This window comes from Epargyreus clarus, unplaced genomic scaffold (assembly GCF_041222505.1).
Source record: "Epargyreus clarus isolate Ecla_fem2 unplaced genomic scaffold, WU_Ecla_fem_2.2 ptg000035l, whole genome shotgun sequence".
Lineage (NCBI taxonomy): Eukaryota > Metazoa > Arthropoda > Insecta > Lepidoptera > Hesperiidae > Epargyreus > Epargyreus clarus.
The window spans coordinates 2,664,249-2,680,836 of record NW_027332240.1 but is presented as its reverse complement, the minus strand read 5'-3'; the positions used below and the strand labels follow the sequence as shown (position 1 = coordinate 2,680,836).

The 16,588-nt window shown below is 38.3% G+C and overlaps 1 protein-coding gene across 4 annotated transcripts in view; it reads left to right on the top strand.

The window, feature by feature from the left end:
- LOC140756506 (sodium- and chloride-dependent transporter XTRP3) overlaps positions 1-16,588 on the top strand; it is a 147,499-nt gene that overhangs the window by 126,395 nt on the left and 4,516 nt on the right. The window contains exons 3-13 of one of the 4 annotated variants that reach the window (XM_073092021.1): positions 110-342; positions 1,811-2,041; positions 2,611-2,721; positions 3,354-3,595; positions 9,442-9,592; positions 10,108-10,309; positions 10,659-10,818; positions 11,186-11,348; positions 11,832-12,032; positions 14,645-14,728; positions 15,640-15,713. In XM_073092021.1, coding sequence (XP_072948122.1) covers positions 110-342; positions 1,811-2,041; positions 2,611-2,721; positions 3,354-3,595; positions 9,442-9,592; positions 10,108-10,309; positions 10,659-10,818; positions 11,186-11,348; positions 11,832-12,032; positions 14,645-14,728; positions 15,640-15,711 — 1,850 coding nt within the window. In that variant the 3' untranslated portion in view covers positions 15,712-15,713. The remainder of the gene's footprint in view (positions 1-109; positions 343-1,810; positions 2,042-2,610; positions 2,722-3,353; positions 3,596-9,441; positions 9,593-10,107; positions 10,310-10,658; positions 10,819-11,185; positions 11,349-11,831; positions 12,033-14,644; positions 14,729-15,639; positions 15,714-16,588) is intronic. The other 3 variants (XM_073092019.1, XM_073092022.1, XM_073092020.1) reach the window with 3 other exon arrangements.

The window sequence follows — 16,588 nt, the reverse complement described above, 5'->3', positions numbered from 1 at the left end:
TACGCAGACTTCTGCGTAGCTCTTGCGGTAATTCCTCTGGCGTCGAACCACGAGGTGTCCTACCACCTTTAAATTAAAACATCAACTAATCGAACCAAATTTCTTCCAGGTGCCTTCCTGATCCCATTCCTGATCATGTTGGTGCTGGAAGGCATCCCGCTGTTCCTGATCGAGATGGCCATCGGACAGAAGATGCGGCTGGGTTCCCTGGGCGTGTGGAACACCATCCACCCCTGGCTGGGTGGTATCGGTATCTCCAGCTGCATCGTGACTCTCTTCGTGGCGCTCTACTACAACGTGATCATCACTTGGGTGTTCTTCTACTTGTTTAACAGCATCCGGGTGAGATGAAAAATTGTTATTTATAATTTTTGTGTCGTTTTTTGTACTAGGAAGTTAGTTTCTAAGTAGTTTTTTTTCTAGATCATTCAACATCATTCTTTCGTCATTCTTCTTTCATTTTTTGTTTTATTTGTCGAAACGAGTATTTTGTGTATCACCTTTAATTGTATTTTAAAATTATTTATTACTTACGTTGTAATTCAATTTTTTGTTATTCAACTGATAATGTCATCAAGTTGGCTTAAATACGCATATTTAATGGGTAAGTTATAAGACTTTCGGGAGTGATAATATAAATAAGAACAATTATGTTGTTTTTCTGTGTTTTCGCTTAACGTTCTTAAAACGTTCAGAATAGCAACTTGGCCCAAGTTCAAATTGCAACTTAATTCAGTCGAATAACTTGCAGTGGAATTTGTTATTTAATGTGCTTCTAGAGTGAAATATTTTCGTTGGTGACGTCATGCAAATTCAGTTTTATTGCTAGTTTCTCAAGGCCCCTATAGCTACTTTAAATATCAATTGAACATATAGCTATTTTTTGGAAGCTAGACGCAGCGATTACACTCTACACACACAAGTCAACAACAGCTACTATAGGGCTCAGGGGGCTCACAGCGATGCTTAGGGTAAAGGCTTTTTTCAAACTAATCGAAGATTTTTTAGGTATTTAGGGAATTTAGAGAAAAACAGTGTTCTTTTATTTGTAAGTAGGCAGAAGTGACATATAATACATTTTCTTTTAAAAATACAAAAAAGTATCAAAAGGTAAAAATATATAAAACCTATCTATCTATATTGTATCTATATTATCAGCCAGCAGCCTGCATCGCCAACAGCTACTATATCACCAATGTCAACATCACAACTACTCTCATATGCTCAATTCAGGAATTAAACGCAAAAAATGCGATGCAGTATTAATGCATTTCAAAAAGCACGTTAGTAACTAAAGTTAGAATTTCGAACGTAGTTGCAATAATTTACTATTTAAAAAACTAAAAACCACGCTTTTATAGTTGATCAAACTAAAAAGTTTTTATGGTAATCTATCGTGCAATAACTTTGCCATGAACTTTCTGGAAGGCGCTCGAACACCGCTAAAATCGTTAATCCTGATGATCATGATAAGATTAATGGTACAAAATTATTTAAATCGTGTATTGTCATCGGTTCTTGACAATTTTTCAAAATTTTAAATTAAACTGACCGTTCAAGTGGGTAAAAATCGAGTTCAAATATTCCGTTACATACAAAGAGGTCAAGGCAATAAAAGCGTGGTAAAAATATTTCTTAACATGCCCAAATCGACAGAAATCTTACGAAATATATTGAACTCAATGTCGCTCGTACCAGAGTCAGCAGTAAAATCGTTCAGTGCTTTGTTTACGAGCCCTTTATAGGCACTCCTACCCCTTTTAATTTCATAATAACTGTGTCGTATCTAAGATAGTATTCCACTTCTCAGCTGAGTGCCGACACTCTACCCTGGGCCCACTGTCCCCGGGACAACGGCACCGCGGAGGAGGAGTGCTCGAAGGCCTCCGCTACTGTATACTTTTGGTACCGGGAGGCTCTGGACGCGTCGCCCAGCATCGAAGACCCCGGCGTGCCTCGCTGGTGGATCGTGCTGTATCTCCTGCTAGCCTGGATCATCGTCTTCTTCATCGTGATGAAGGGCATTCAGAGCAGTGGAAAGGTATGCTAACGCCCTATAATATAAAAGTAGTAAACCAACATGCAGTTTACCTGGTGGTAAGTGGCCATCGCTGCGCATGGATATCTGTAGCCAATGACAGATAAAATTACAATCCTATCTGAAGTCAGCCACAGATACGCTGCTACTCCTGGAGACTAAGTTGGAACATGTTAGTTAGATAAATGTTTGCCCTTTAACATCCATAAGGCCTTTAAGGTCGTAGAATTGTGGTAGACTTCCCGCTACGTGTTAAGGGATGGCGCTACACGTTTCTGCCTTCAGGAGTGTAGCGTTGCTGTGTTCTGGTCAGAAGGGTGTGGTAAGGGAGAGACACAAGAGACTTTATAAGTTAGTCCTTGGGGTCCTGGTCGACCACGAGTAGGACTCGGATGGATTACATATGTATGGGTTGCAGTGGCCACTTACCATGAGACAAGCATACTCTTATATTATCTCTTGATTAGAAATTCTACCCCCATCATTATCATACTTATACCCGTATCATTATCGTACTTAAACTTACTTTGCTAACAAATGTATTTTGTATTTACATAATTTGAATATTTTAGGTGGTGTACTTCACCTCTCTATTCCCATACGTGGTGCTGACGATCTTCTTCGTCCGCGGCATCACACTACCGGGATCATCTGATGGCATCTGGCACATGTATAAACCGAAGGTAAGGTATCTTAACCTTATTTCTTTTCTGAGATTAAATTTTATTGTTGATTTTTTGTTGGTCATTAGAAGATTTTTACTAGCTTTTAATTAACTTTGCTTGTTACTTGTTGTTGTTTGTTTGCTTGTTGCTACTATAAGGATCGAATCTTGGAACTAAATTTTGAACCGGTTAACCCCAACCGATTGACCTTAAATTTCACATACACGTTTGTTTTGAATGACATGCATGATTAAATTGGTGACGTCATTTTAAATTAACTAATTATTTTTTGCACCCTCATAATGACGAAAGGTAAGAACCTTTCGTCATTATGAGGCTGAAAAAAAAGCTTCTTATATTTCCCATTCTTCTAAGAAGAAGAATGGGAAATATAAAAAGCTTTTTTTAACTATTAGTAAATGTTTTCCTTGCTTATCATTTATTCGTTTTGACTATCGATTTTACCTGCGTTTTAAAACCGTCTCTTTTTAAAATCGTAGGTCATGTTACGTAGACATTTTTTTTCCTAAATACATCTAAGAAATCCAAAAACAGTATCCGATGTGCGATTACCGAGTCGTTTGGACTTCTTCAACTGTATAATAAACAATCTCTTCAACATACATTTCTCAAGCACCAATTTGTTCCAGCTGGAGAAACTCCTCGACCCGCCCGTATGGCTAGACGCTGCAACCCAGGTGTTCTATTCCTTCGGCCTGGCTTTCGGCTCCCTCGTGGCGTTCGGCTCCTACAACCCGCCCAACAACAACTGTGTGCGCGACGTGCTGCTCGTGTCCGTGTGTAACGCTCTCACCGCCATCTACGCCTCCGTGGTCATCTTCAGCATCCTCGGCTTCAAGGCGTACACCATGGTCGAGAAGTGCATCACCAAGTAAGTTTACCATATCACCATCAGTAATATTGCCACCATCACCGCCGAAGTAAGTTCGCCAAATTCTTTGGATAATAATTGGGTGATTTTTTTTAAAGTGGTAGAACCCTTTGTGATTAAACACCCGAGGCTACCCTGCCAGTGCTTTTCAGCAGAATATAATGTACAGAGGTATTGTGTTCCGTTTGGAAGGATGTGGTAGGGGTGACTTATCTGAGGCGTCCTGGCTTAGACCTCAAGGGTAACGGTGCATTTGTGGCCGACCTCAGCTAGGACTCTTATCTTATCTGGGGTTGGTTAAAAATGACCATGGGCGGCAGTAGCCATATATGTTCCATAATGTGGATCGTACGCTTGTTTAAAAAAGTGAAAATGAAAAAGTGTTATACATATTATTCTTAAAAAACTACTTAACACCATAAAGGGTGACAGTTTGGCAAAGGGAGATCTCCCGCCGGGCTAGGTGATCATGCCCGGGGAGCGGCCGTGCTCCGTCAGTCTAAGTTCGGAGCTTGTATATATGCAACATGTTTAAAAAACTTCGATAGCGTGATTCAGCAGCACCATCTCTTGACGAGTAGCGGGAAGTCGCTACAACAGGAAACCTACTATTATCTAACATTCCTAACATCAATTATTTGATTGAAATAAACTATTGGACATTTACTATCGGTATGATTTCCTCTTTAGATAAGTTGAATCAAAACAAAATTCCAAAATAAATAGTTGAAATATCAAAGAAAATAATAAATCATTTGTAAAACTTAATCTTTTTGATAAAGCTAATTATGATGACTACTTGATTGAAAACTACGCATCATGTGACGTCATTCCAGGTGTGTTGTAAAGTTATTCTGGCAGTGAAGGCCTAGTGGTTAAGAAACTCGGCATTTCGATCAAAGGGTCCGAGGTTCAAACCCAGGCATATCTGATTTTTCAAAGTTATGTGCGTATTAGAAATTAGTTATTACTTGCTTAAACGGTGAAGGAAAACATCGCGAGGAAACCAGCATACCTCCTCAATACTTCTCATTCTGAGACGTACCCAGCTGTGGGACAGTAATGGGTTGATGATGATATAAAATTATTCTTTTTGAAAAGTGATAGAGCCAGTATGGTTCGATTGCGGAGAGTAATGTTTTTCGAACGTATCTATGTTTGTCTCATTCTTTGGCACTTCAGCCTAGAATGTGTGACGTAGTGATATAGGCTATATATTAAAACAGATTTTAGGGTTCCGCACCGAAAAGGTAAAAACTGAACCCTATTATTAAGTTTCCGCTCTCTGCCCTATCTTACAAAAAAAACGATTCGCCATACAACAAATAGCTATTTTTGGACGTTTTCATTTTATCTATTAAACTTATTAGTGATCGAAGATTAAACCATTATACGTAAACAGTTCCAATTTTCGCAATGCATTTACTTCTATGGCTTCAATAATAACAAATCCTAAATAATCCTCTTGTTGTTCTAAAGTTGACAGCAAAATAATATTACGTACTTCTTTGACTTGAAACTATTATCTCTTAATTAAGAGAGTTTGAAATTCAAATCCCAGGTACGCCCCATTGACTTTTCAAGGTTAGGTTGAGTGCATAGTATACATTTATTATCACATAAACTATGAAGGAAAATCTGCTCTCCTAAGGGTTCTTAAAAAAAGTTCTCAAAGTGTGTAAAGTGTATCAATTCACACTTGTCCAGGGCGATGAACTATGGTTTAAGCCTCATTGCCGCGACATAGTAATAGTTTTACAACCAATAAACTAGTTTCAATATTCCCAAAGGTGTACAAATGAATTTATCACTTCAAAACTAGGATTAAATTATTTACCGAGTCAATCCAATCCGGGGTTAACTCACCCCGTCCTAATTGTAACCCTTCAACTATCCGAACAGTCCAATTATCAAAGTTGGATCACGAAAGTACATAATAAATGTATTTGAAACGTTTACCAACCTTTGAAACTATAGGGAAATACAAAGTTAGTTAGTAACTTGTTGTATGAATTTGAATACACAAGTTTGGCTCGACTTGGCGGAGGCACTGCCGTGCCTCCAGATAAAGTAAAGGTGCTAGAAAACTTTTTGTACCCTTACGAGTACCATGAGTTTTCAAAACTGTTCTGTTATTCTGTTCCGTTTGCTTAGTAGACTGAGTAACCGTAACAATAAGCTCAAGTATTTTTGTCTACCTCACATGTTCGTAAAAAAGAGAGACAAAACATAAAGCGCCATTTTGTCAATATAGACATTTAATGTTACGTTACTGACATTATAGTTCTGATACAATCCGCTAGGAGCACTGATTGGAAATTGTATGGGCAAATACGTAAACGAATATCAAAACAGTCATATTTGTTAAAACGTAAAAACTCTTGGTAAGGGTACTGGTTAGAGTCTGAAAGCACCACTGCCGTACTTATTTCTATCTAATAACAGCAGTGTTAAGCGCTACTGTTTTCTGGTTGAAAGGGATATTCTCGTATATGAGACGTTCACACTTAATTGTTAGAGGATTTATTTTAATCTTTATTAAAAAGGGGTTTTGTCACCCAGTGATTATGTCACCCGCATAAAGTTCGTCACATATCGCACCTACAATTCAATCACTCCCAAATATAATTTGATAAGCATTCTGGCTTCCCCAGACACCGGAAGACAGAATGCTATTACACACGCTAATAACTCTCGCCGAAAAAATCCCAGCTCCTGCCTGAGTGCCTCGCTGCGAACACATTCCACCAGCACATGAAGGATATTGTGTGCTTACTGTCAGTGTGTGCCAGTGTGTGTGTGTCAGAGTGTGCTAATTGTCAGGGGTAGCACACCATCTTTTTAAGGTGGTAGAGCTAGTATGGTTCTAGCTAATTTCTATCCTAGAATAGTACTATTGTGCGTTTCATTGGAAGTGTGAGGATGCCTAGTGACTTATATATGAGGCAGTCATCTTAGTCTTCGAGATTGGTAATGTACGAGTGTCTGTGATCGATTTTAGGTAGAACCTGTACTATATGGTCACAGATGTCCATAGAGGGCACTAAAACTTACCACCATGCTTATGTTAGATATTTATTATTAAAAACATTCTAGTTTTAAACTTCGGTTATATAAAAAAGTAGATATTTTACAATGAACAATATTAATTAACTAACGTTTTCTACACTAGTATTTAACAATATAAACGCTTTCTACACTCACAGCCCCACATTAGGATTCCCTGTATCGTGGGTGCTATGGACACACACAGAGACAAATACACAAACACCTAGACCCAGAAACAGAAGTATAAATTCATCATTTAGAAATCTGTCTGGCCGGGGATCGAACCCGGGACCCTCTGCACGTCAGACCGGCATGGTGACCGCTCCGCCACGCGGGTCGTCAAAAACTATACTATAACTACGTATACTAGAAAAGTCCTATCAAAAACACACTTAAGTGTAAAATATTACGTGTTACCGTTAAGGGACACTTTCGTAAAAGCATTTTTATGAGTTACCGTAATATTTCCATCATTTCTCTGACGCGTCATAAATTTTATATCCAAGGCCATAAGGTAGATAGTCACTTAAAGTATCATAGCGGGATGTAATATTTTTTAGGGTTCCGTACCCAAGGGGTAAGAACGGAACACTATTACTTAGCCTCCGCTGTCTATTCAACTGTCACAGGGCTCTATCTCTTGAATTGTAATAAACAGACGCTTGAATAATTTACAGAGTAGGTACGGTGGCCGCTATAACAACAAATACTATAAAAAATTTAAAAATAAACTTTGAAAATAAATGGGAATCGCATACAAGTAGTCGCTATTTTTCGGAGTTTTGTGCTTTATCTATTGAACCGTAATAGGTAGACATTTCAAATTTTAAAATAAACAAATAAGTTATATAGTGGTACGGAACCCACCGTGTGCGGGTTCGCACTCGACCAATTATTTGATGTACTTACTAACAGAATATTTGGGAGCAATTCGTTTGCTGATCGTATAATAATTTTAGTGTCTTCACGCTGTTTTTATGATTGAAGTGATTGATATCATTTTTTGATGCGAAAACGTGTAATCACGTTTGGAACAATGATTGCCGGTCGATCTTTGTGTCCCAAAATACCGTCGGTTTTGAATCGTTAATAACTATGAGACTAATCATGCGTTATATACGTTCGAACTAAAAACAAATACAGCATTTCTGTACTGTACTTTAGAAGGTGGCATAACCCACTGGGGTTCAACACCGGCGGTACCAACGCCTACGTATTTTTGTCTAATAACATCATTGATAAGCGTCCTTCCCGGAGTCGGTGACCGGGCAGTTTGAGCTCCCACTCTTGCCGCGCGCAACCCAGGAAGCCCCTTTTGAGTCGCAGGCAGGAGATACCGTAATCCTATTTTGCTCCCGGAACTACAGGGACGACCTTTCCTAATAAATCATAATAAACAAGTCATTGTAAAAAAATGTTACTTCCTTAAAAAGGCGAATTTGTCGTCCCGGTACGGAAAAAGAGAGATTTTCTGTAAGATTTTGCTAAATCCAAAAATACTGTCCTCTCTTCCCATGGTACATTAGAAAGAAAGAAAGAAACCATTTATTTTACATGCTATACAAGTTACAACATACAAAAGACAGGCCTTACACATAAATAGGTAGGTACATATGTAAGATAAGATTGAAGGTGGTAGAACCCTTTGTGGTTCGACTTCGGCGGTAACACCGCCACCATCACCGCCAAACAGCAGCGTTAAACGCTGCTGTGTTCTGGTTTGAAGAGTGTGGTAAGGGGGACATACTTTTCCGAGACATTTCAGCTTAGTCCTAGGAGTGGCGGCGCATCTGTTGCCGACCTCAGGTAACTCTGGAGTTCATTACAGATAACTTTGGGCACAGTCACCACTCCATTAGGTGGAGTGCATATTCGTTTACTACCTTTATATTATAGAAATAAAATAAATAATAACACTTAACGCTTTCCACACTCACAGCCCCACCCTAGGATTCCTTGCATCGTGGGTGCTATGGACATTCACAAATACAGAAACACCCATACCCTGAAACGAAGACCTACAACTACATTCATCATTTAGATATCTGTCTGGCCGGGGATCGAACCCGGGACCCTCTGGGCAGACCGGTATGGTGACCGCTCCGCCACGTTGGATTTTTATATCTTAATTTTATATCTTAAAAAAATAATTCTAATAATGAGGTACCTATATATGTATGTATATAATACAAGCAAGCAAAACAACAAATAACAACACGTGTTTATTTTTAACGCACTGGCCATTAATTGCAATGCAACGATAAATTGGCCGAGATTGAAAGCACAACAAACAAAACTATTAATATTGAACGACAGTTAACGACGAGAATTACGACGGCGCCGGCTTCTTTTACAGACAATTAGTGAGTGTGATCTTAATGATATTGGAGAGTTTTCCTTATTGATTGTTGTAACAGAGTATTTCATTTAAAAAACTTTTTTTTATAATATAAGAGTAGCAGACGAGCATGCAGTCCACTGGATGGTAAGTGGCTACTGCCGCCCATGGACATCTGTAATCAACCCCAGATAGAATTAGATCTGAGGTCGGCCACAGATGCGCCGCTACCCCTGAGGACTAAGCTGGAACGCCTCGGAAAAGTATGTCTCCCTTACAACCACCCTTCAAACCGGAACACAGCAGCGCCTAACACTGCTGTTATTAGGTAGAAATAGGTGAGGCGGTGCTGCCGCCGGAGTCGAACCACAAAGGGTTCTACCACCTTCACCTTCACCTTCAAGTAAAAGAAAACAAACCATTATAAGATTGAAATTTGAATTATATTTGATATTTCCAGGGAGGTGAAGGTGCTGGCGCTGCACCACATCGGCTCGTTCACGCTGAACACGACGCACGACGAGTACAAGGAGATGTACCCGCAGCTGAGCAGCAACGTCACCTCCTCGCTCAACCTCACCGGGTGCTATATGAGCCGGCAGCTCGAAGAGGTGAAATATATAAAGGGCTGAAGAACGAATGTATTATGTGGTGTACACTAAGTGGGAGCCACCCGAGCTAGTTTTGTCGTCCTCCTAAATTTTTGTCAAAAAAAACAACGAAGGGTGTCAGGTAGAAGAAAAATAATAAATGAAAGGAAACCTGTGCCCAGCAATGGGACAGTTCTGGATTGACGATGACGATGAAGGTCCAGAGAAATCATAACATATTTGTGATTTGTCAACCACTTAATCACTCAAATAATTAATTATTTCAATTAGTGACAGTTTATAAAACACTTAAGTATCTAATTTCATTAATTATATTTCAATTGGTTGATGATTTATTGGATTTAAATAAGTAACATTCGCAAAACGTGCAATTTGTCATCAAAACGATGAAAACTTTAATTGGTTGATGATTGAAATTAGTAATTTTTGAAAAATCACTATCATCAAAAATCGATGAAAAAGAATTTTGTAAAATAATTCGAAATTACAAAAGAATTACTATTTACGTTTTCCAGGCAGCAGAGGGCACTGGCCTCGCATTCATCGTGTTCACACAAGCGATCCTGCAGCTCACCCCCGCGCCCTTCTGGTCCATCATCTTCTTCCTGATGCTGCTCTCCCTCGGCCTCGGCAGCCAGATCGGCATCATGGAGGGCATGCTCTGCACCATCTTCGATATCGACTTCTTCAAGCGTATGAGCAAGCCTGTTATTACTGGTGAGTTCTATTACTCTAGTATTTTTAAAGATTTGTTCCTTTTTATGATATAGGACCTTGTAGCAGACGAGCAGTTCACCTAATGGAAAGTTGCAATCAGCCCCAGGTAGGATTAAATTCCTACCTTAGGTCGGCCAAAGATACGCCGCTGCTCCTGAGGGCTAAGCTAGAACACGTCGGAAAATTATGTCTTCCGTACTACAACACATTTCAACCAGAAAGATATAGCTGCATTAAACGCTGTGCGTATGTTCTGTTTCTACAGTTAAAAAGCTTTCTTTTATTTTACATTCTTCATTAATAATCTTTCTTCTTTAGTTAGAGAAAGTAATAATCTTCATTATTCCAGGTGCGGTGTGCATGTTCTGTTTCTTCGTGGGTCTGATCTTCACGACGGGCGCGGGCGAGTACTGGCTGAAGATGTTCGACTCCTTCGCCGGCACCATCGGCCTCGTGGTCATCGCGCTGCTCGAGATGGTCGCTGTGGTCTACATCTATGGCCATGAGAGGTTGGTACTATTGGTGAAACACATCTCTTGGGATTAATTTTAATGCTTGACCATCAAAATATATTTTAAAATTGGGAAGATGAAGCTCTTAGTAAAATAATAATAAAGCAGATATTTTCAGTAATATATTACTCTAAGAGTCGACAGACAGACAAAATATGAGGAAATGAGTTCCAAAATACTGATGTCGCGTTGATACGTGAATGTTACAAATTGTTATTATGAAGCTCTTATATATTGCCTACCAGGACCTTACCTGTCGTTATTCAATATATTAACTTAAATATATAACTCTATTAGAAAATAAATGTTTATATATAGTCATCAAAATCTGTTACATTCTTATACCTTTTCTCCCATTCCCCAGGTTCTCTAACGACATCTACGAGATGACGGGCTACCGGCCGGGCTGGTACTGGCAGCTGACGTGGCGGTACGTGGGCCCCGCCATCGTCAGCTGCATCCTGCTCTCCTCGCTCGTCTTCATGATCATCACTCCGCCCACGTACGGAGCCTGGAACGCTGAGTTGGTAAGGGTTGCAATTTAAAAGCTCTTCAGCAAATGGCAAAACATCTCCTTTAACAGAATTTCAGGATATAATGTCATCTTTGGAAACGAGTTTCAAGACATTTCCAAGGGCTAAATATTCTTTAACTCTGGCTTTTTTCAAAACTTAATAGCCACTGCTGAACATGGATCTTGTCTAGAAAAAAATCCGTACTCATAATATACAGAATACTTTCATTCACTTATATTACATTCCTGTTTCATTAACCAACAATTGATTGATTGATTAAGCATTACTGATATTTCCGGGCACGCGTCTCTATTCAGAGTGTGAAATGGTTTGGCCATAGTCCAAACGCTGACAAAGTGCGAATTGATAGATGTTTAAAAATCAGAAGCCTGGGATTTGACCCTCAGACCCTCCAATTCAGAGGCCAAGCTTCCAGCCATTACCCACTTCATCAAATCTTCCAATCAACTCCTTAAACAAGTAATACTCCCCCAGGGCCGCGTAGTCCAGCTGCCCTACCCGAACTGGGTGCTCGGCATCGCAGTGGCCATGATCCTGGCGGGCGTGCTGCCCATCCCGGTGGTGCTGCTGCTGCGCCGCTTCCAGTGCCTCGCGCTCGACGTGGACATCCACCAGGGGTCCATCAGGAGGATCGAGACCACTGTGTCTACTAAGGAGATGATGAGTGATCAGGACGTGAGTATTGCACACATCTTGTTTTGATAGTGGTAGAAATTTGGATGTGATTTTTGAAGAGTTTTCTGCGGTGGGTTTAAGCCAAGCGAGGTAATATTAATTTTTGAAAATACGTCGTCGATTGAAGATTTTGTCAAAGTTAAGTCAGTTTTCCTTTAGTGGATACATAATTTAGAAGTAGGAAAAGGATCTTCAAAAAGGTTATAAAGATTGACGTAAATTCAAATACAGCGATAATACTGAATGTTTCGAAATAAATTGCATTTAATTTAACAACTTCAATTATTCAATCATTCAAAGTGCCTTTATGTACCTGTGGTGCCTAAACATTTTTAGACCGATCATGAACATAGGTGCACCGGTCATTTTGTGAGACAACATAGGCACTTGAAATGATTGAAATAGTTGAATTTTCAGACCAGTCATTATATTGACTTGTTCAAAATTACTAAAAAATTATAAATCGGTCCATGGAAATTACTATATGGCAAGCGGCCCGACGGTATGACTCTCGTTCCCTGGAAACAGTGAAATTACTTATGTAAGCTTAAGTACGTTTTGTCTAAGCCCACTTTCATTGTTTACATTCAAACTTATTCATTTAGCTACATTCATGTTATAAGTTTTCTAACAACCTACTACAGTCTGTCTCTACTTTAGTGTTTATGTTTACATCATTCAATAATGCATTTTAGATTATACCATTCTCTTGTTATGTCATCAATGCCATTATTATCAAACATCATTATTTTATAAACGATAACCAAAATGTAACCGAACAGTTTGTAAAGATTTTCTTCACAAAATATTTCTTTACACCTATTTCCGCCTCATAACACCAGTGTTAAATGCTGCTGTGTTCTGGTTTGAAGGGTGTGGTAAGGGAGACATACTTTTCCGAGGATTCCAGCTTAGTCCTCAGGGGTAGCGGCGCATCTGTGGCCGACCTCAGGCAGGAATATCTCAACCTATCTTGGGTTGTTTACAGATGTCCATGGGCGGCAGTAGCCACTTTCCATGAGGCGGACTGCATGCTCTTCTGCTACTCCTATATTATAAAAAATGCAATATGCATAAACGAAAATATAAAGAAATATATGATAGATATAATGATATGTCATATTACATCCTGAACATTTTGTGAAGAAAATCTTGAAATAGTATTGAGAATATTACATACAGAATACATTATAGAGAAGAACAGATCCGCCAGCCAGCTACAGGATGCGTGCCTAATAAATTGTAGCAGTGTCTCTTTACTCTACAATTTGTCATGCATGCATTCAGTCCCTTGGCTACGACGCAGAAGAACGTGAAGGGAATGCAAGAAGACCAAGAAGACAGACAGAAAGATGATGCTGAAGACCACGAAAAGGAAATGCAAGAAGACGAATAGACAGATGATGCAGACCAAGAAAAGAATAAGAAAATATAGAAACCAAATGATTGTTATACGAAGATATGGTGCGGACAGATGACAAAGAGACGAAGAATTGGAAAAGATGGAAATTGGTTCCGTACCCAAAGGTTCAAGACAGAACTGCATTACTAGCCTTCCGTTGTCCGTCTGTCACAGGGCTCTATCTCTTAAACGGTAATAGATAAACACTTAATGTTTTTAAATTGTGTATTACGGGGGCTGTTATAGCAACATATACTTAAAATAGAAGAGCTTGAAAATGACAATTTATTTAAAAACTATAAAAAAACGGTTTCGAGTATGGCTACATAAATGAGTGAATAAAATAAGAAATAAATGATATTGGGATGTGGGCATGAGATCTAAATTTTAGACTCTGCTAGACAAGAAATGACCGCAGAATCAATTAAGTTACGATTAACAATATAATAATGTTTTAAAAAGAATATATTAATGTTTTTAAGCCAATAAAATTGTAAGTTTCTGATTTAATTGCCAAAACTGTTTTGATAAAAAATGTGTTCAATGTGTAGGTACATGTTTTATAAATTAATATTGTGTTTGTAATAATGTTCAAATAGTACATTACGATACGAGGACGAAAAATTTTTTTCTGACAAGTGTGAGTTTGCAGGCCGAGCCGCAGGCGAGGACTGCAATCACACGAGTCAGAAAAACATTTTTCGTCCGCGTGTTGTATAAAATTTTATATTACGGGGTCGGAAATGGGGGTTTTGCGCACGCGAAGCGTGCGTAAAACGTCAATTTACGCACGCCGTGATATAAAATATATTACTTAACAGTACTTATCAAAATAAATGTTACTTACTCGGACATATTATCAAAATGTTACCATCATCATGATCATTACTTAAACGCTTAATTTATATTTATGTCTACCTTTTACAACACTCGTATCACATTTTATACTGATTATTATCATTTATGACATTGATATCGTTTTATGTAAATAACCCATCGTTTTATGCAATTAACTGACCGTTTCATGAAATAAACCGATCGTTTCATGAATTCAGTCTATCGTTTCATGAAATTAACCAATCGTTTTATGAAATAAACTGACCGTTTCATGAAGTTAACCGATCGTTTTATGTAAATAACGTTTCGTTTTATGTGCATAACGAGTCGTTTCATGGCTAACGGTTCGTTGTGACTAACCCGCTAACGCCAGGTGCTGTCGCCGGAGAGCGCGCCGCCCGCGCCGGCGCAGCTGGTCGCCGACGCCGCCACCAAGTTCACTATCGGCGACTTTGACGTAAGCTTGTGTTGTATTGTGTATATTTATGTTTGTTGTATCACTAAAGCTGGATATGTCCATGTCTATCTTTCTATTTGGAGACAGCACTTTAAATGTTCATGTTAAAATGGAGATATTTTAGGTTGTAGTAGGTTAAGGTTATTATATCACCATTTTATTAAATGAGGAAGTTATGGAAAGGTATAAATATACAGGAAGTAACGCTTGAAGTAAAACACATTATTAAATAGGAAACGTCTCCGTAAGTTATTTAATGTTTTCGTACGTTTTATTTTGTAATCTTAAAATCCTAATCTTATAATATATAATAAATTAAATACTTAATGTCAACATAAAACGCACAGGTGTAAAAATATTTAATTTATAGCAAGATAGGGGATGGTTATTGAAAAGATTAAAGTTTATCTTTTTCAGAAAATACATGACCACTTATAACATTTAATCTTATAATCATAATGAAATCTTCCTTTCAATCTCCAGCGCTAAATTTCACACTCTTAAAATAAAGCTAATGTTGCTAATTGTAAACAACTTCATGCTAAGGATAAAACTACTTTGCAACAATCTTCAACTAACATGTTTGATGACATTTTCCATACATTCCAGAATTGTAACAACAAATATGTAATTATAATTGGTTTGTAACATAATACGTTGCTAATTGAAATATGCACACGTATGGAGTTTCTTGCGCCGCTTCTTCTCCATAGCGAAATACCTTCCGAAGCGGTGGTAGTTTGTTGACTTTCAAAAAGTATTCTATATGAATCAATTTTGAATAAATGCGATTTGAATTTGAATTTGTTGCAAAGTAGTTATTTATATGTGTAACAATTTCAACAGAGTATTGCTTGATTACTATAAACTTGCTAGATGTGTGATGTAAATACGTGACCTAACAACCGTAGGGGCTGGACAGCGGCGAGGAGCGCGGCAGCAAGCGGCTGCCCACCAGCATCGTGCGACGCTCCAAGAAATAGATGTTTGTCTCGCTCGTTTATACACGCTTGGTACTTCGACGAGGCTTGTAATGAAAGATTGGATAACTCACAGACATAATATGAATGTCCAAATGTCTGTGGTAGAACTATAGTTGGGCCATTACGAACGTGCAACCTGAGCCATAAATCATTTTTATCAAATCTCTCGCTCACACGTATAGACATATTGGAACTCCCGCTCGCACTTCTAGTGTTGTGTGTAACAACAAAGAGATCTGTCAATAGTTACTAGCAGACGCAACTAGCTCAATAAAAGATTAAGGAAATATTGCAAAATATTTTTTAGGACTTAACTTAGTTTATAGCTACCTGCGTCCGAGCGGCATCCCTTTATCGATAACGAGTTGTGCGATATTGTCTCATTCCTTTGACGTCATGTTTTATGACTCAGGGCGCATGTTTATAATGGCTCAACTATAGTATGGTTTAACCGGGGATGTGTCAATGCCACACCTAATTCTAGTGTGAAGTTCAGTAGAAGGATGTAAATTGCAAATTTAACATTATATATACATTTCTTTATTCCTCTAATAATGAATTTATAGACCTATATTATTGTATTCAGTTAATAAGTGTAGTACTCTTAACTAAGTTAAAGTTCATTTACAGCCTCGTCGGATTATAACTAACGCACTATTGTATATATTTATTTGTTTTGCTGTATATATGAGCTACTTTACTGCCTTACCACGCTTTCAGACTAATATTATTATTATTTTTGTAATTATAAATATGTTATCTTTTATCTTCTTTTCTTAATATAATCTTGATTCGAGACTATGAAATTATATCGATTTCATAATTTTATTTGTAAATATTGTATTTCATAGTCGTTGTCAGTTGTGGTAATATCTAG